This window comes from Sander vitreus, chromosome 19 (assembly GCF_031162955.1).
Source record: "Sander vitreus isolate 19-12246 chromosome 19, sanVit1, whole genome shotgun sequence".
Classification (NCBI taxonomy): domain Eukaryota; kingdom Metazoa; phylum Chordata; class Actinopteri; order Perciformes; family Percidae; genus Sander; species Sander vitreus.
Genome location: NC_135873.1, coordinates 11,757,863 through 11,777,874, shown reverse-complemented (window position 1 = coordinate 11,777,874; position 20,012 = coordinate 11,757,863). Strand labels below are relative to the sequence as shown.

General features: G+C 41.4%; 1 protein-coding gene across 1 annotated transcript in view; it reads right to left on the bottom strand.

The window, feature by feature from the left end:
- The window catches only part of LOC144534099 (protein phosphatase 3 catalytic subunit alpha), a 69,904-nt gene that overhangs the window by 14,298 nt on the left and 35,594 nt on the right, over window positions 1–20,012 (bottom strand). Inside the window, exons 3-8 of the mRNA XM_078275809.1 lie at window positions 13,889–14,013; window positions 13,230–13,341; window positions 12,633–12,778; window positions 11,642–11,781; window positions 8,048–8,125; window positions 6,878–6,972 (exon numbers count right to left, since the gene is read on the bottom strand). Of these exons, the coding sequence (XP_078131935.1) occupies window positions 6,878–6,972; window positions 8,048–8,125; window positions 11,642–11,781; window positions 12,633–12,778; window positions 13,230–13,341; window positions 13,889–14,013 (696 nt within the window). The remainder of the gene's footprint in view (window positions 1–6,877; window positions 6,973–8,047; window positions 8,126–11,641; window positions 11,782–12,632; window positions 12,779–13,229; window positions 13,342–13,888; window positions 14,014–20,012) is intronic.

Genomic DNA, 20,012 nt, shown 5'->3' with positions numbered 1-20,012 from the left:
GGTCACCATGGGGGACTTTCCTGCCTCGGCCTCTCTCCGGTCGGGAATAGCAAGTCATCAAACCTGGCATCCCAAGCAGTTATAACCTCGGTCGCAACACAAATGAGGTCAGCAAACATTCTGCTCAGCTGGGGTTTGCCTCTGTGGTGTGTGTGTGTATGTGTGTGTTTAATCAATAAAGCATTGTAATGCATGTAGTGCAGCAACTATGCAATCAAAGTGGTCCTTTAAAGAAGTGATAGAACGCAAAACCGATTTTACCTTGTCATAGTTGAATAACGACAGTTTGGTGGGTAAATAGGACATGCATAGAACCTCAAAATCCATTGACACATCTTTCCTCTGCAAATCTCACAATTTGAAACTGCCTCTGAAAACGGGCAAATCTCAATGAAGCTCATAGTTGACGTCAACTATGTGGCTGTACCTTATTTGGCTCTGGTCTCTATCTTTGTCACGCCCAAACATTTACATAGGCTACACCACTGATCTGAGATCAGGTAGTCTTCTGAATAGGTCGCGCAGATCTCATAAATTGTATGCATTGTTCATCTGCTATTTTATCACTAAATTCACTTCTGAGACTTTTTTATGCGAGAAATCAACTATGTAGAGGTCAAATATGGTCGGAATTCAGCGTCCGGTGCTGCCTGGGTTGCTGCCTCGCCGCCCGGCCTGTCCTCCTTCACAGACCCCGGCCTGCTGTGAGCTAGATGGAGCTCCGTCATGGTAGCCCGGCAGCCCGTGGTGCTCCATACCCGCGCAAAGTCACCGTTTCTAGGTTACTGGACTACCAAACGCCGCTGCCCTGACAGAGCTCCAGGGCCTGCAGCTTGCTGCTCTCCCTCCCCTCTTCCTGCTAAATGGCCGGTGTGTGTGAGTGAGAGCGCGGTCAGCGAGCTTGTTACGTCTGCAATCTCTTACCACAGGTTCCAGTTAATCTTATAATGGATATGTGTGTTGAGTTATTTAAACAAACGATCGGGGAAATAAACGCCTCTTGTCCGCGAGTGAGCTGGGGAGCTCTATTAATGAGAGCTAGCTTGCCTCCTCTTAACGAGACCTCTGAAATTCACAAAAATGCATTAAATTCAAATCAGACAAAAGTGTTAGCCAACCTTTGTAAGACCTTAGGGACCTTAGCTAAATGTACATGCCGTGACGAAATTCAAAGTGTAAATATACTATAGTTATACCGAAAGTGTAGGGGCGATCTTTTCCCATAGGATTGAATAGGACACATAGCCTAGCTAGCAGCTCCTCCTAACGAGACCCCTCAAATTCACAAAAATGCCTTAAATTGAAATTGGACAAAAGTGTTAGCTTTGTAAGACCTTAGGGTAGCTGTGTTATACATGCCGTGACGAAATTCAATTCATTCACCGTTTCTGGTAGTCCAGTAACCCAGAAACGGTGACTTTGCCCTGGGTATGGAGCCCAGCAGGCTGCCGCTTTCTCGTCAGACTGTGTGGAGCTCCTGAAGTCCGACATGTCTTACCAAATTTGCAATTAGCCATCAATTTTCGTAAAACGGCCCACATTTGAGCTTTATATAGTAGACTTCTCGCATTAAAGAGTCTCAGAAGTGAATTTAATAACTAAATAGCAGACAAACAATGTATAACGTTGCAGTGTCTGAAATATGAGACCTGCTGTCTCGTCTCCAATGTATGTGTATGTGGTTCGCTCAACCAATCAGCGCGCAGCCATATCTAAATATTCATGAGCATACCATATTTGGAAGAAAAGCTCTTGTTCCAAATAGGGCCATATTCACAGGGTAGTTAAGGGCCCATAAAATAGCACTCGGGCCATTTTCAGCCCAACCGATGTTACATACCCTATTAGGAGACCTTAAGGAACAGTGTGAAATACTGTATATAATCATTCTATCACCCCTTTAAGTATTAAGTATCCTAATCAATATCAGCAAAAACACTACTACCCAGTCCAATAAGAAAAGCATTGTATTACTCTGACACACTGCACTCAGACGGGGCAGTGGGTGTTTATGCAGGTGGGTTGTCGTGCGTGAAAGCAGTTGCACGCGTGGGCAGGGTTGCATAAACATCACATACTGCATAAACATGGTCGAGGCACTTGATTGAATGCAGCCATGGAAGCCCGGAGGGAAAAAAGGCAGAGCGGGGGAGAAGGTCAGCCCCCCCCCCACGCCGTCCCTCCTTCAAAATCGGTTTCCCTTTAAAGGAACAGACACACCCGACAACCTCCCACGAGCAAAACAAACATGCTCGTGGAGCTCTGGGTACGAGCAGGTCAAGGCTCACTTGCTTTTTTGGATATGGCATTAAACATGCCGATAAGGGCGACAGGAGCAAAACTTTGCCGATTCCCCATTATCAGAACATGCTTTGCTACAAATGCATGACTATATGCAAAGTTATTTCTCGTACAGCAGGAGGGCAGTGCCTTTGAGGTGACCAGCTGTGAGTTCTGTGTTTAACACTGCATGGCAGCCACTAGATGTCTCTGCTGCTCTGGTGCTGGTAAGCAGGGTAGCTGAGGCCAAGCCTGCTGCCACGGTAACACAGATATTGCGAGGCGACGCCCGCTCATTCATTATTCATAAGGGAGTGCCTTGAGTCGGTTTCCCCGGTAACAAGGACTGTTAAATCTGCTTTGAGATGAGGGGGAGATTCCCACTGTCCTGCCCTGACGCTGAATGCTGACTGCATATCTGTCTCTGAGGCCTCTTGTATCAAGTTCCACTGGATTAGTATTCCAGGCCAAGCGTTTAGACCTGCTTGGCCTTTTACATTCAGCACTCTACTTCAATTTGATGTCGGACATGTGGTTGGTAGGAACTGAATGTAGTCCGTGTACAGCTGAACAATGCATGAATGGTCCATTTGCAGTAGCACAAAAAACTGCAGCTCCCATATTTGATTTTGAATTATTTTGGTTTTAAATTCTTAACTGAAGGTCCACTTACTAGCTTTTGCTGGAGCTTTCAAGCGCATCTCATGGTTTTCCTCAGTGTCTGAAGGAGACTTTTGATTTTATATCTTAAAAAATAAAGATAACTTGAGGGTTGTTTCTGATTTCAAAATGATGGTTTGAAAAAAAAAAACATTTGAACTCAAGGTCCACTGAATAGCTTTTTCTAGGGCTTTTAACTGCATGGCATGGTCTTCATTAGTAGACAGAATTGGCTCAGTTGTCACAGATACAACCCAATATGTTAGGTATGTTTTCTTACTCAGAAATATGATGAAAATGGGAACAATGGTTCTAATCAATAAGCACAATTGGAATCAGAATTGATAAAACCTCAATGATACACAACCCCACAATCTCACCAATGAGCCATACCTGGGCATGTCATATACTGTAATGTACTAAGGTTAAGATCCCAGTTGGATTGGAACAGGAAGAACACGTTTTTAATTTCTCTTGTTTGATGCAGCATGAAAAGTTTTGTAACTGCCCTATGTTTACAGGACACTGAAGGGAAGCCCAGTAATGATGAGAGTGATAACAGATGGGTGGGCATCTGCAGCCGGGGATACTCTGCTCGCTGCCTTCTTGTGACAAGGGGGGAAAATGAATTCCCTGCTGCGCTGGTGTCAACACTGACCTAGCTTCCATCCTGCTATTTATTCCAGTGGCAGGGCCAGGAGCCAATCATGGCACTCCATTTCCTTTCTTTTCAAATCACCCATCTCTACTACCTACCAATCAGCACATGACTGCGGGCAGGAAACCCTGTCCAGTTTTGACCTGTGAGTGAACCAGAGTGATAACGTGATCCCTTTAGCACTTTTTAAAAGAAAAACAAAACAAAAAACAAGTGACTCCATCAGTCCTTTCTTGTTTCTACCTCATCATCAACAATTACACCAAAGAGGAACAAGATATTTATTTGGTTATGTAAGGTTTAACAGGTGTGAGATGGATCTAACACAACCAATCCTTCACTGTCTCTGAGCTGAAATAAAAAATAAATAAATAGGATCAACAGCGTTGGCAACACACTGTCATTTAGCTTTTATTCCATCCAAGCACCATAACCATTAGGCTTCAATTGTTGGCTTTCAGGACCAGTCAATAATGATGCAGCAGAAAACATACAATTAATGCAAAACCGCAAGCAATCTCCAAAGTGTGCAACTAGCAACTACCAACTACAACCTCCCCCCCCTTCTCCCCACTGAAGTCACTTCAGGACTAAAAAGCTGAAAGAGTGAAAACTGCTAAATCACCGCTGCTGTGTTTTCATTTAACACAGCTCTCCTGCCAGCTCGGGGGTGCAGTGTGCAAGGGTCAGAGCTGCGATGGACAGCTGGTCAGCGCCTGACACTTACTGCAAAGCCAACGTTTTGACTTGAACGAACAAGGAGGGACGGGTGGCATCCCTATCTTTATAGAATCACATATATACTGAGTAGCATTTGTGTTGATTATCCTGACTCAGCTACATGTTCAATTCACTTGTGGCGGAGGAGTTTTTCCGTGCCTGTTTGTGGTGCCTCATAGATATCCTCCGCCTTCTTTTTGAAGAAAGGGGCACTCATCGCTACTCCTCCCCCCACGTGAAGAGGTCTCATTGGTTAATCTGGCCAACTCCCAGCACTATATTGATGGGACCTACTGATGCCCCCCCCCCCCCCTTTAAGATTTATGGTCCCATTGATTGGCCATCAATCACGGGACATGCTCAGTGGGCTCCCAGCTCCGGCAAGAAGCTAAGAGCAGACCAATTCATTACAGAGGCTTTGGGTCTACCAGTGAACCCCACCCACATGACTGATTAGAAGAGCATCAACAGGACTGATAGGCCTGTATTGGTTAGCTGTGCCTGTTCCATGGAATTTTGCAACTGCGGGGGGGAAATACATCAGGCAGATGATTGATAAAGGGAAATGGGAACCAAGTAATTACATAACCACAACTTGTTGAAGTTTTAAGAGCTTTAACATAAAATCTCTGGCAAGACATTTAGCTTGAGGGATATTTATTTGCTTGGAAGTTGCTCTTTTTCTCTGCTTTCATATTTGCATTTTAAGCCTAAGATCTTGCCACTTTATGACAGATTTAGGCGAAGAGAAAAGTGGGTCTCATTTTCAAGCAGACAGTGAATAATGAGAAAAATGAAGAACATGTAGTCCTGCCAGGTAAGATGTAGATGTGTGCCTAAATGAAATCAGCTCTAAAAACAAACAAGAGTAATCGTTTTCTTTCTGATAACCACTCTTGCTCTAGGAGGCATGTTATCAACTGAAGGTCAGCCAGTAGCAGCTAAGAACAGGGTGCAGACCAAATCATTTTCCATACTTTTGACTGTTCCATATTGAGCTTGAGAGGTGCAAATGATTTTCCGGGCAATTGGCTGCCAAAACTAAAAACAACATGTGCTTGACATCAGTTTGTTTGTTTGTTTGTACTGTGTTGTGTTGACTATGAGCCCTCGGAAGATTAGTTGGCATGGAACAAATGGGGTCCTAATAATAAACAGATAAACGATGCAGACAGGCAAACTGCCATGCTGTTTCTTGACTATCCTTACTGTGCAGAGAGGGAGGCATGGAGGCAGCTCACGGGGAAAGGGTAAACAAATGAGACCTTATCTTAAGTCAAAGAAACACACGTGCAACTGGGCCAAATGCAAACAGAAAAGGACAACCCTCACTCCCTTGTGTAATAACTCACACCAGCAGCACTGCGGTATAAAGCTCTGTTATGGCATTTCATCACCAGAGGAATTGCAAAACAGCGTGCACCATCACCATCACTCTTTCCTTCCCATTTCCATTTCCTGTGGTTTGCCCACTGCCGCCTCCATTCAAACATGCCCCCACAGCTGAAGCAGATACTGTCTGTTCTCCAGGGAAAAGTGCTGACTCACAGCACAAAGGCAAGCCCATCTTGCTGCGTGGGCACTGTAGCACAGCATCGGGCACCACCAGGTGCCAAGTCAACCGGCACCAGGCCATTTCAATTCTTCACCAGCTTCATCCCTGAGCTGACCTCACCAAAATCAGCAGTCGCAGAGATTTTTGTCATTGAACAATTGTCAAATGCAATACTGCAACCAAAATGTTGTGTACAATGGATATGGGGTAAAATGGTTGTCCAATACACTGTCATATGAAACTTATGACTCCTGAAGACCTTTTTACCATTTCGGATTAAAATATAAACTAGTGGAAACTACACACAATAACTTCCAATAAAAGACAAGGCAACCCCATTAAGCAATATAGTTGATATTGACACTAAAATAAAGGTCTCCCATAATGTAAAAAGGTTGTTAGTACTAACTGTCCCACTCAGAATCAACACTCCAGTCTCTCCAGTGCAACTTTCAGTCACTTTCAGTTCCTTTGTTTTGGTTTTACCGCTTTTCTAATTTGAGTCATCAAACTCTCATAATCTTCTGAATATAAAATCCTGGTTAAAAATTACCAAATGTATGGTACTTGCCCAGTGCAAAGTGATGAAGAGCCAAAGTGAAGAGAGCCAAAAACAAGCAAAACACTGAGATTTTTCTCAGAAGTAAGTGGACTAAACCAGAGCTAAAACAGGCTGGCTTTGTTTTGCAATGCACATATTTTTCCTTGTCATTGCAGGAACAGCATATGTGTCACTAATAACATGAATGAAATCTCCATTCTATTGAAGGTTACACTATTAATTACCCCCTGTTGTGATGTCAAAATGGCATGAAAAGAAGCATTTAGAAATGTCCCAATGTGGTCACTAAATGCACAACTCTGAGACCAACAGTGATCCTTAAACCCTGAACCACCGGTCTGTAAATGTGATGTGTCACCCTGAGGCAACTCATAAATATGACACTGTGGTATACATGTTATGAGCCACTGAAGTTTGAAAATGAAGTATTCCTTCTCCTTACCTTTGTTGTTGTAGACATCTAGGTAGTTGGGTGCAGAGAAGATGGTGATGAGGGACGGGAAGCCAGTGGTCTGACTCTTTCTGTACATGCGATATCTAGTACAACGTTCAAAAGGAGAGGTAAGCATTAGTAAACCATTACACTATTTTTACTCATGGATTAATCATTGGTGTTCAACCCTCGGGATATGATTAGCAGCGACAGTTTATATGGCCTCTTGTTTTACTATGGCTGGTGTGTTTGTCTTGTAAACCGGTAAACCGATGCAATATCATGGGGGGGTTGGCCTCAGAAGAGTAAATCCCTATGTGAAACATGCCCTGGAGTAGTTATCACACTGAATCAACTCAGCATTCAAACCCAACGACTCTGATCTCCCAGCAAGAGTCTGGGGTGTGTTTGGTGGTTGGGATACTTGGAATAGAATCGATCTTTAGGTAAACAAAGTACTGAATTTAGATGATTTGTTTGGTGCACCACACCTTGCATCAACTATTTACAGTACAGATTAAAAAAAAAATGTATAAACAAAAAAGAAAGAAGAAAAAAAACCAGATGGAACTCAACAACATTATTGTATGTGTGGTCTAAGGTGGCTTGGGGCAGCAACCTCATCGGAGACGTGGCGAGGTGTCCCATGTGAGCACACTGTGGGAGTGCAATGGTAAACAACTGTGTGCTGTGCATCCCACTGCTTTAACCTCGCTAAGAGGGAGATCAGCTCGACACATCCACCCACCTGCCTGTTTGAAAAACTTTTCAAAGAGGCTTTCCAGTGCCTTTGTTAGAAACCCAGGGTGAACTGATAGCTCCTGATGAATAATAGACGAGTTGGCTAGTCAAGAAGCACTGTGTGAATGTGAAGTAAAGCACATATAGTGACAAAACTTCACCATCAAATTTTTTTTTAAGCCAGTTCTTGACAAGGTCTGCATGAATAATACTTGTCACATCACATCCGGCCAACTAACTCCTCATGCTGGATTCATTTTCATTTCTTGGATTAACATGACTTCTCTTTAAAAGTTCAGCCTGCACCGACCTGGCTTTCCAGACAGGCTCGAGCAAAAACCCCAGATCACTGGGGAAGCTTTTCATTTAATACCCTGGTCTGACTCACTCTGCTGTGCGACAGTGTGATGGGAGAAGACAAAATGCCACAACACTCACCCAGCATCCTGCGCTTCATGGGCCCGGATGACAGATAATAAGTTATTGTGTTGTAGAAAGTCACAGACTGCAGGGTAGCTGTTGAATAAAAACACAAACATTTGGTTTACTCATACATCAAGAAAAGTCCCAGTAAGATCAAGAGGAATGATCAATAGAAATAACTAAATATGTCATGGGTATTATTGATTTGGCTCAGAGAAACAGTGGATATCCAACACTGAGTTCAAGCTAAATTTGTTCTTCAAACCATCTGTGGCTTGTAAAGAGCTATACTGCCTTGATAGGTTGGCTGGAAGTTAAGACTTTCATCTCAATTTTGAACTTCGTCTGAAATTTAAAACGGGAACCGAAATCTTTTTTTTTTGCCAGCAAAGGTATGATGACTCATAATAATAATAACCCACAATATGCTCAACTTTTAAACACGCTTTCATACTGTATGATGAGTAGGTGTGATCCTTCTCAAATGGTGGATTTTGTATTTCAGAATGAAACTCAAAAAAATGTCAAGTATGACACATGATTCATAGCAGACGGTTTCTTCCAAGAAAAAAAAAGGCGATCGCTGGGGAATGTTAAAGCCTGTTATGCTCATGCTGATCTGTTCAGTCTGTGAGCTGAAAGAGCAAAAAAAACTTACTGCCAACTATATGGTTTTAGAGTTTTCCATGCCACAACCTTTCATTCCTTAGCACCAGCTTCCACTGGAAATGTTCTTAGCGCACAATGAGAAAGGCAAAAGACAAGTCACTGGCAAACAGCATTTCTTAAGTGAAATCTCTCGATCGAAAAACAAGTTGCTACTAAAAAACGGCATTGCCACGGTATGTTTGAGCGCTGCTTCTAACAAACAGGATTCGAACCCCCAGTGGACGCCAGGACTTGTGAATCGTGGGATGCTGTGTAATGAACAAAGTGAGTGACAACTCACTATGAATGAGTGACACCTTTGCATTGCATCTGACTTAGTGACTGTGGGAGGATTTTTAAAAACAATAACAACAGGAGCTTAAAAAAAAACAAAAAAAAAAAACAAAAGTCACTTGCAGCTTTTCCAGCAACAGGGATGATTTAGGGCATCTCCATTACAATGTGTAATGTCAAGCCTTTGTCATTGTGATTACTCTGATCAGTGGTAATTCTAGCCAGTTAAAAACAATCCCAAAATATCACAAAAACTGGTTATGATTTTGTATTAAGTTCTGTAATCCTAGCTCAACGCCCCTGCAAAAATCAAGAGCACAACAATGAACAACACCCACATGCAGCAATCAAAACCAAACTAAACATTTTGGCTTACGACCTCTCGGGAAAAGTAACGAGAAACGTGTTGTTGTTTTATCCAGAAAATGCTGTACAACAAAACTAGCTGGTTTTTAAAGACACAATTCTGTCTCTATAATCAACACAAAACACTGCTGAGGTTGTTATGATGACTGTGCTGACTGCTGTGGAGTTTTGGTCCAGTTTGACTGACAAGAATAGACTTTTATAACAACTTTATAGCAGCTCCTAATGTAAAGTAATTTGGGGGCAGGCTTGTAATAAAGTGTTATATAGTAAATTCACTTTGACTGGCTTGTTTTTGTATGCATGCTCAGATACCATGATTGGTGCAGAGCTAAATTATTCTAAATTTAAATTGTGTGAAAACCTATCATGTAGACATGAGAACACATGCATTCCAGACAATCACAACAAAACATCTGCTGGGAGGGGTGTTAAAAGGAGGGAGCGGTCGCAGAGACGGAATAAAAAATGCAATGAGTTTTGGGGGGAGAGGGGGAAGAAATTAGGAATAAATGTGTTTTTTTCTCACTTGATTTCCTGCAGCAGATGTAGATGCATGCCATATGGAGCCGTTCACTAGACAAGACACATTTTGGCCTAGTTTTTTATTTATTTATTTTTTTTTTTGAGTTTAGAGCATCTCCCATCTGTCCAACAACAGGGCACAAATCTTAATAAGCTCCTTGGACAACATGAGGAGTTCTGCAAAAAATGACTTTTATCGCGTTTAATCTAAGTGGCACTTTGCATGTTGGCTATGTTAAAATAAAAGCTTTTAATGTTGGTTAAATATCATTAGCTTGGATTAACACCAATGAAAAATGACAAAAATGAAACTCACTTTAGGCCGATTCATCTACGCTGCTGAGTGGAGGCTAAAATGAAAGCAACCATAATCGAAACGTACAATTTCATGCCTGAGTTGCGTTTGTAAAAGAGTTACGAGCGTTCCTATGGCACTGGGGGAAATTATTGGTTGCTGAAAGACAGAAGCAACAAAGAAGCTGATGGTTTTTGGGGAGGGGTGTTGAGGAATGGCTCTCCCTCCGTCTGGCTTAAACTGTCTCGTAAATCCTGAATGCTAGCGTGGTGCCAATTAGCGACCATGCCCTGGGCAGATGAAGTGAGGGACACTGATGAAAACAAGACTGCAGAGGAATTTGAACTGAATGGCAGAAGGCTGCCCAGGATACTGCTACAACACAGTCAACATCAGTCATCTGAGGTAAAAAGGCCACATACCTAACATTACATAACGTAACATTCCCGTTGTTGGGTCTCTCTTCAGTTAAGTGATAACATTAGCGTTGTGGATCTGCAGTGTTAATGGCTCACATAAAGATGTAAAGACGATCAGGTCCTCACAAATGCAGTACAACAGCAGTATGGGGAGTTCATTTTCGAAGCACGGACATTAAAATACTATTAAGTCAGTAGTTATGAAACACCTGTTATTGAAAAAAAGAGAAAATGCAAATCAGGAGCCTCAGGACATTTCGGAGTACTTCTGCTGGCTTGCCCGAGGCACGCCGGGGCCAAGTAAGCGTTGCTTCGGCCATAATGAGCAGTGGGAGCGCCGAGCGCATTTAGAGACAGGACTGTGCCTTGTGGTAATGTGCCAGTTCATTACATTTTGTGACAGTGTGAGCTGCCTCCTCCTAGCATTTCCTCTGTTTGTTCAGTTACTTAGCTCAATTGGAGGTAAAGTGGGTTACATAAACACTGACGAGGGTCTAAGGAGGAGACTTTGTGACTGCTCTTACGTACGCCGTGTTTTAACTGTTGCTCTCCTCCTCCCGGTCGAGGAATTGCAGAGGTAAGAAAATGAAAAAAAAATGGAAATTTGGCAGCAAGGTTTCTTAATGCATCATCTCTTTGACAAGATGATGTCTAAAACCATTTGTTTATGATTGTCAAAGTACTTCAGCAACTTCCATACCTGTCTTTATGTTATAAAAACGTTTATTGTATAAAAAAAATCTCTTTGGCAATGAGGTTTCCACAGATAGCACAGCCAAAACTAATCAGTAGATGATTTTTCCTAAAAGCAGTCAGAACACCTGATTAGAATATGAGCTTTTTGATACTAAGATCATGTTTTTAATTCCACGGTCCAATGAGTTATATAGATTGAACACTGCAGATGCCATTTGATGCTAGAAGTAAATAAAAGCTGTTATCTATCCGGCTGTTGGCAGGAATCCTTTATGCAATTTTCCAAAGAAGTAAAAAAATATTTCTAAAGCAGTAATGTTATAAAACATCACATTACTCTCTAATCGTCTGAGACAGGACACTCACCTGTAGAAGTAGGAACAGCCTCGCACTGTGTTGTGTGTGAAATGCTCTTGGCTCTTCTCGTTCCCAAAGTCTTCCAGGGGGTCGGACCACAGCAGATCGCACATCGGTCCGTATGCTGGGGGCTCTTTGAATCTGTCTAGCTGTGGAAGAAAAAGTTAGGACTCTTGTCAGCCTGTTTGACTGGAAAATTGTGCATGGAGCGTGCATACTGCTGCAGAGAAAATATCTTTGCTCTCTGTGTGAGAGGCACGTTCGCTGCTGCTGCTGCTGCTACTGCTGCTGCCATGACCATAATTAAATCGTGACTCCAACTAACATGTTCGCTGAGGTGATTTTAAATTCTGTTCAAGGTAGAAAGGAGTGGAGTATTTAGAATATATAGTATGGATGACGTGTCAAAGACAGCGCTCGTCTTTCAGTACTTTTTAAAAAAAAAAATTTTTTAAACTTGATGGCAACCATTCTTTAGGAGCAATGAACATAAATGGCTTTGCTTTCAGCCAAGGGTGGTTCTTTCTCGAACAAAAGCTTGCGGATTACTGGATGGGTAGCATGATGGACACTTCAATAGAGCAAATTCTATTATGCATGCCCTCTGATTGCAGCCACAAAATCCATTTGGAATTATTGAATTAGTTTGAAGGGAGGATCCGACATTTTTTTTAATCAGAGTGAAGACCAGACCCGTTGCTTACATTCCCTCATGTCCAAGTCCTGAGCAGTATTTGAGACACATCTGGGAGAATCACTTCATGCATTGCAACTAAGGTTGTTATTTTCACAGCACATCATGCTAAAACGAATACAGTGTTTTCCTCATTAACTTTGAATGAATGCAGAAAATACATGAGGCGTACAGGAAGCTTTGATTGTACATTTAAAGCTATTAACGGCCACCTGCTGTTATAAACAAGACACAGACACACACACAGACACACAAACTGTAGCTTTATGAAATTATAGAGAAAATGGTCTCGAATCAGACACATACTTTCCTGATGTCGTCAAGATTTGTGATTTCTGGAGACAGTCCTCCGTGTACACACAGGAACTGCTGGTTCATAAGTGCAGCCAGGGGAAGGCAGTCGAAGGCGTCCATACATGCGTCATACACCCTCTCTGAATACTTAATTCTACCTGTCATGGGGGGAAACAGGGCAGGGAAAGGAGAGCATGCCAAGTCAAACAACACAGCTCTCATACATTGGGGTAGTGTGCTAGATTGGGACGGAAAGGCTCTCCGAAGTGCCAAAAAACTTCCCAAACACATTTTAAAAACAGCACAATTTCACAGCTCTTTTGTGGTTTTTTGCCCTTTCTCTGTCCGAGTCCAACAGAAATACTTCTGACAAGTGTAAATATCGAGAATGGCAAAAGTCTGACTGAATCCTGCACCAGGCTAGAGGGCACTTTAAAGTGAGCGTTTGAGGTCAATGGCTGAACTGGATGCATAATAAACAGCTTTTTTAGAAAGAATAACTCAATTCTCCTTCCACTCTGTACAGACAGATTCACAGACCAGACTGCTTAGACTCAATGTAGATCAAAGGTAAAAGAGAAAGAAATGAAGTGCCAAAACATTACTTACATTCCTGCTTAAATGTGAAATACTCTGTTAAATGTCTACATTCATGATTCCCACGCAGCAAAAACAGTGTTTTGGGGTAAAGGATCTTTAAGGCCCACAAGTACAGCACACACTGAAACAAAGAAGCAGAAAAAAGGATTGGGGAACAGTTAGCTTGTCATCTTTAAATAACACAGGAAACATGAACCATCAAGTCAGACTTTGTCAATTTCACAGAGTGGCATAATACAAGGAATTCTGCTTATAATGAAACATTCATGCAGTGCATTTCGTGGCACGGTTCAGGCTTGCTGGAAGAGAAGACAATCCTTCAGAGGAATCATCAGAGGACAGGCACGGCACACTCCATTACAATATATTTTATTAATAAAAGTATAATGTTTCAGGCAATGAATACATATATAAGTAAATTCCAACCTGCAATCGCAGATGAATTACATGCACTTTGCCTTATATTAAAAATCTCTCTCTACGTAACCCTAGGATACACGGTGAATTTTGCTATCCAGGCTACATTTGAAGTTATAACAAAAGCATATTACTACTCCAATATCTGCAGCCTGATTTGATCTACGCTCAAAGAAAACTATTAATAAACACAATGTGTCACACTTGATTAGGCCCTTTTGAGGACAAAAAAAAATAATACGCAGACTCACTTCAATACTGAAATACCCTCTGTCAACGTAGTCCCCCAGGAAAAGGTAGCGCGTGGATGCTGGTGATCCTCCGACTTCAAACAACTTCATCAGGTCAAAGAACTGCCCATGGATGTCTCCACACACTGAAATAAGGCAGAAAGAAGAACAAAAGCACATCAGGAGAACTGCTATTTTTACAGCTGAGAAACAGCAGATGAAAGCCTCCATAACACTGCGAGAGGCTATTTGCTTATTTCCATATTTTCCATCAGATGGGAAGACATCCGACAATGCATGATATCCCAATAAACCTGGAATATAGGACCACAGAGGCTGTCCTCCTTATGTGGAGTATCCTGGAAAAACCTACTTCAGTGGATATATTTGTAATTATAGAAGGCACTGTTCCATCTGGTAGTTTACTATATCATCTTTTTAATTTATTTATATAAATTTCTCATTTGTTACTGAAAAAGGCATTGTTATAGGCGGACCGCTGTTCCTTGTCAGCTCTACTGCCCACACTTACTGCAGGAAATTATGCAAAGAATAGAACCGAAAACAACATAAAAACAATGCTGGTTTTGTACCAAATAGGAACTCAACGTTCATTAAAATTATGCTTTTAATCTGAATCCATTCAAAAAAAACTAAAAATGGGAATATTATTGCAAATTGCAGTCTGTACCAGGCATTGAGCCTTGAGTATCTATGGCAGCAGATGCATTTTAGAATATCAATTCAGTATGGTTAGATGCATATGAATCACATCACAAACAAGATCTGTCAAACTTGCTGTTGAGTGTTTTTGCCATCTTCCTGCAAGCTCAATCATCACAAATGGCCAGTCCTTAAGTGCACACTATAAACTGGTTGTCCAATATGGAAAGGAATCACAAGAACTGGCTTCAATGTGCATTTTCATGCCTTGCTTTTCCACCACATCCTCTTTCAGCCTCTTTATAACCTTGAGGCGTTTCAACTGGCTTGTAATTTGAATACACCTATCCTTGCCAAATACACTAAAAGTTAATTGGCTGAAACAATTGGAAAGCTTTCAGTTGTATCCATTTCTTGACACATACTGTTAACTGATTACAAATCTGGCTTGTCATAGCAATTACAAACAGATAATTGCTGAGAATACTTTCACTTCGTCCTCATAGCACTGACAGTCTGTTACCCCACCCACCGGTATTTCCAGGAATTCCAGTATATTCAGCACCAATGTTAAATCTATGATATCTAGCTTGTGTCATATCCATTCTGTACAGCTACTAACAGCGATGCGGCGGATAAATAGCACAAGGGAGTGTCTGAGACAAACCGATCTGCGTCAGAAATCAGGAACCGCAAATCACTCACACTGGATTGATTTCCTATCACTGTGACCCTATGCTCTGTTACTCTCTAGGGAAACAAGGGGAGCAAAGGCCACTGAAGATGGGCTGCTTAGCCACCATTAGCTCACAGGGTGCATGGGAGGTCATCCGATTTAACAGCCTTTGGTCAATTTTGTAGATACTCTAAAGGTTGGTTCAAGGGGTCGGCTCCACCTGAACTTATTTAATATTGACAAAGCTCCTCGTTGGTGGCTCCCAACTGACACACCTTTTGGACCATGGTTCCATTCTGGGATTTCTCAGCATAAATACAATTAGATTTTAAACACAGAACATTGAAGAATTATACTATAAATTAGCATAATACTTATATTTATTCAACTTAGTAGTTTATGTGATAGCAGAACAGCAATTCCTTTTAAAAGTAGACTTTAAGGTAAAAAAAAAAAAAAAAGGATTGATAGCTCTGAAGGAGCTCAGGACTGGTTACAAATCATTTCACTGTTAAATTCGGACTCTGTGTGTAACAGTGTACCTAGTCTATAGCCACAAAGTTCCACTTCTGGGTTTGCTCGCCAGAAAATTCTGCTGGATGTCACTCTTTTCGGCCTGATGTCGGTTACCTTCTGAAATTTAATTCCGGTGGATTTCTGAGGACTATGGTTAACTGCTCCTCAGATCTCTGCAGGGTAAATCCAGACAGCTAGCTAGACTATCTGTCCAATCTGAGTTTTCTGTTGCATGACTAAAACAACTTTTGAACGTACTCGTGTTCCACCAAAAACAAGTTCCTTCCCGAGACTATTTTGCAGCGGCACCGTGGCTCTGTCCGGTGCTTAGCACCGCCCATGACGATTGTGATTGGTTTAAAGAAATGCCAATAAACCAGAGCACGTTTTTCTCCCATCCCGGAATGCTGTGTGGACTAGCCAGACCCTCCTCCGCAGCGCTGTGGAAGAGGGTCTGGCAAAGTGAGACTACAGCGTACTTGACTGGTGTTGCCAATTGCATAGAAATGCATACAGAACATCTCGGAATTTAGAGATGCAAGTACTGATGCTGCTGCTGTATGATGGATGCGGGTATTTGGGCTTTTTTGCGCACTTTGTATGTTTATTATGGATATAGGTTAGTGGATTGGTCAGTGTGCAGTGACTGCCTATAAAATCTGCATTCATCTGCATGCAGTGTATTTCTCTGATTTTAAACACATGAGCCTTTGTAAGGGCAAAGCAGTACCTGAACCGTGGATCCTGAACAATATTTAACCACACAGCTGGTGATGAATAATAAAATAAATCAATATATAAATCAATCTTAATGTTGTGTTAATGTTCATATTAATGTTTATTATATGTTGTCCAAATATTCAGACAAATTGTATTTTGATGTTTTGGAAACATTGTTATTGAAACTTTCATGACACAAATCGTTTTTGACACTGAATGCAAAAAGAAAAAAAGAAAAGAAGGTTTTATGCAGTGAAGCTGGGTTGAAACCTGGCTTGAAAACAACTTTTATTCTCTTTATTCATTTTCAGCGCTGTTCTTTTTATCAGGCCAATTTACTGATGCTGTAAAAACTCTTTAGTAGATTAAATAAGCCTGAATTAGTTGTAACATACTTTTTGCAATGCTTTTTTAAATGATGGGTTTAGGTCTTAATTGTATGTTAATTGTGTTTTCTTAATGCAGTGCTTCCTATTTCATTTAAAGGCTATCAAAAGGTGTCTAATATAATAAGGTTTGCCCACTTTCTGGCATTGTGGGCAAATGCCAAGACATTTACTGCACAGAATTAAATTTATACAGCCAGTGTGATCAAAACATCAATTAACACTCACAGGCTTAACTGACTTAAGGCCTTTCCACTTCAGTAAACAAGTTTGAAAAGTCACCTTTTTTTTTTACCTGAGAGCTGTAATAAAGAAACAGCACGACAACAACAATCAGCGATATCAAATGCGAACACTATGGCATTGACAACAACGATAAGCATGGCATCCGTGTTTGATGCCAAAGTGCCGCAATTCATCTATTCTTTAAGCAATCGGCTAATTAAGTAATTAACAACAGGGTGAATAGATTGAAATCTAATTTGAAAAAGGACACAGACTTTCTTTTCGCGAGGCTGTTTATCGCTTTATGAACTGTATCTAGCAGGAAGAATTACAAAAGGAGCTTGTGAAAAAAAAACTCTTTCAGAGAGATACCCAATTAGTGGGAGCTGGAGGACAACGTTGGAGAGCAATTATCTCAAGTTACGAGCCTCGTGAGACGGCTCTGAGAATCTGCTCTTCTCGACTGTATCGTAAACCTCCGCTTCACCATTTGTCTTTTATTAAATCCACACCGTGTAACTGTTTAAATCCACAATGGGGACCAACTTCAGAATGGAGCCTTGTTATTTGTGTCCAATTTCTAAAGATGTCCTTACTCCCTCTTGCAATCAAGTCAAGTACAAACATGTAGCGCTGGTTTATTTTAGACTGGTTGTAAGGTTCCTGAGAAATTGATTTATTGGAGCAAAAATGGCCCAAACAATGCTTGAATGAAGAGAACTTGTTAGCTATGTTAGCCAGTGTTTGGTTAATGCTCTTATTATTGGCACTCTCATTAACTGTATGTACTAGACAAATAATTCTGCTTTCTATATTAGCATGCCTCCCATGTCATATCAGTCTTTACAAAACCAATCCCTCTAATTTGTTTTTAAATCAACAATAGGTGTCTGTAAGCAGCCTGCGCTTAAAATTCATCCCGGCCCACGGAAATATCATATTCTGCAAAAAATTAGGTTAAAGTCTGCTGTCAGAAGATAAACGTAGCCCTTATTTATTTATTTATTTATTTAATCTACTTGATAGTGATATTTGTCTTTTTTAGTGATACAAGTACCATTGTTTTCTTCTATATGATTGTATTACAGAAAAGCCTTCAGTTTGTGCAAATGTATTGTGCTTCATCTTTTGACCTTTATGTGGCGATTTGTTGAGTAATGACAAATTCAGAGAAACATTGGGGACGTGATCTCATTTACGCTTCAAATAATGTGCATGTGGTTATTTAAATTATGATTCAAATACCTGGTTTACTAGGTTGGTGAAGTAAAAAGCTAATTTAACTTTTTGAATTAAGTTTGAATTGGGGTAAACCATGTATTTGTCTGATACTCGATGAAGGATACTAAAACCTGCATCTGCAAAAGCTGCAATAAAAGCCCAAGTGTACAACTATAAAAACAAACGGCAATTAAAGCAAAAGGAGCTATTTCCTTTATTCCTCCAAATAAATGAAATAAAAAGGGCACTCTTTTGTAATATCCTGTTTTTTTCATCCTGGCCACCATTACTGCTTCACATTAACTGTTAATGTACTACTCAACGTCAGGATGAAAAGTGACAACACAACTAGGCAATCCAAGTGATTAATCTGGCGTTATCCAGAAGATGCGTGATGCTGAGGCTGGTTATTGCTATGGAAACGAATTATCGAATCCTTTCAACAATGACAAAAAAAACCAACGAACACATCTAAGCTGCTGCTGACCTTATGAAGGATCTCTACAGGAGTCACTAATGGCAACAAGGCAATGTATCCATTGACATACAGATGGATGCAACAGGCAGCCATCTCCTCTGCAAAGCAACTGTTGTAAAAACACTCACATTACACCGTGACCCAGAGTACAATACTGTCTGAAGGGATGGCCACCAAGAGAGCAATTATTGCGAAAATTTAGTGCTCACATTGTTCACAGGGAAATTAACAATATTTTCATGTTTTTAGAAGTCAGCTCTGCAGGAGGGAGTCTGCCAAGGGAGTATGAGGCTGTAATTTTACCTGAAGCAAACGTCAAACACACTGTGTGTGGGAGGACTGCACCTCCAGCTGACCTTTTGGAAAGCTGTCACTTGCAAGCAAAGAAAACAGTGTGGTGACACGGCGATGGCAAGAGTTTAATCAGTGGACAAAAAGACCCGATGGGATGGTCACTGTGAATTGTAGTAACCACATCTGTGCGAGCGCGGACAATGCTGGTCGATGAAAAACAAACAGAAACGCTACAACGGCTCACTCCTCCGGCTCAGAGCTCTGCTTTATCACAGCAAACACACAATCCATCCATCGCTCCAGTACACCTACAGACATGCTTTGCCTCCCTCCCTCTTGTCACACAACACACAAAAACGAGGCGAGAACCAGAGCCCACATAAGAAGAGCAGGTGGGAGTACATTATCTGGAGTGAGAAACAATTCGTTCTGGCCATCTCCGGCTTGTGCGCTAAAGTGATCTCCCTGAGTAGCAGCATATCAGCGGGCAGCAGCTATTGAGTGGGTGGTGGGCATTACACAACCTGGCTTCAGAACCTACACAGGCCATTTCAAACGCCCGGCTCATTGAGCGAGAGAAATCCACGGTGAGGCGGACTGTGCCAGATCATGTTTTGATTGAGACTGGATGATAACAATACCCCCGGTTTTTAACATGGCACTCTCTGACAGCTTACATCCTGCAGAGGCGTTTATGCAAAGGCGGAGGTGGAGCTTGCAATCTGTTATGAACATCAAACTGTATGTGATGTTTAACAAGCTGAAATCTACACAGCAACATTAAATGTTACAATGTCGGATTTAGAGTTGGACTTTGAAGAGCTCAACCAACTTCAAATGACTGTTGGTGGAAACACAGTTCCCAACCCTTTACAAACTGTGGCCCTTTGTCATAGCTTGTGTGTTGTATGTCTATGAGCTCTGAGCAGTTCCCTTTTTGGATCATATCATTTTACAGGTATGAAG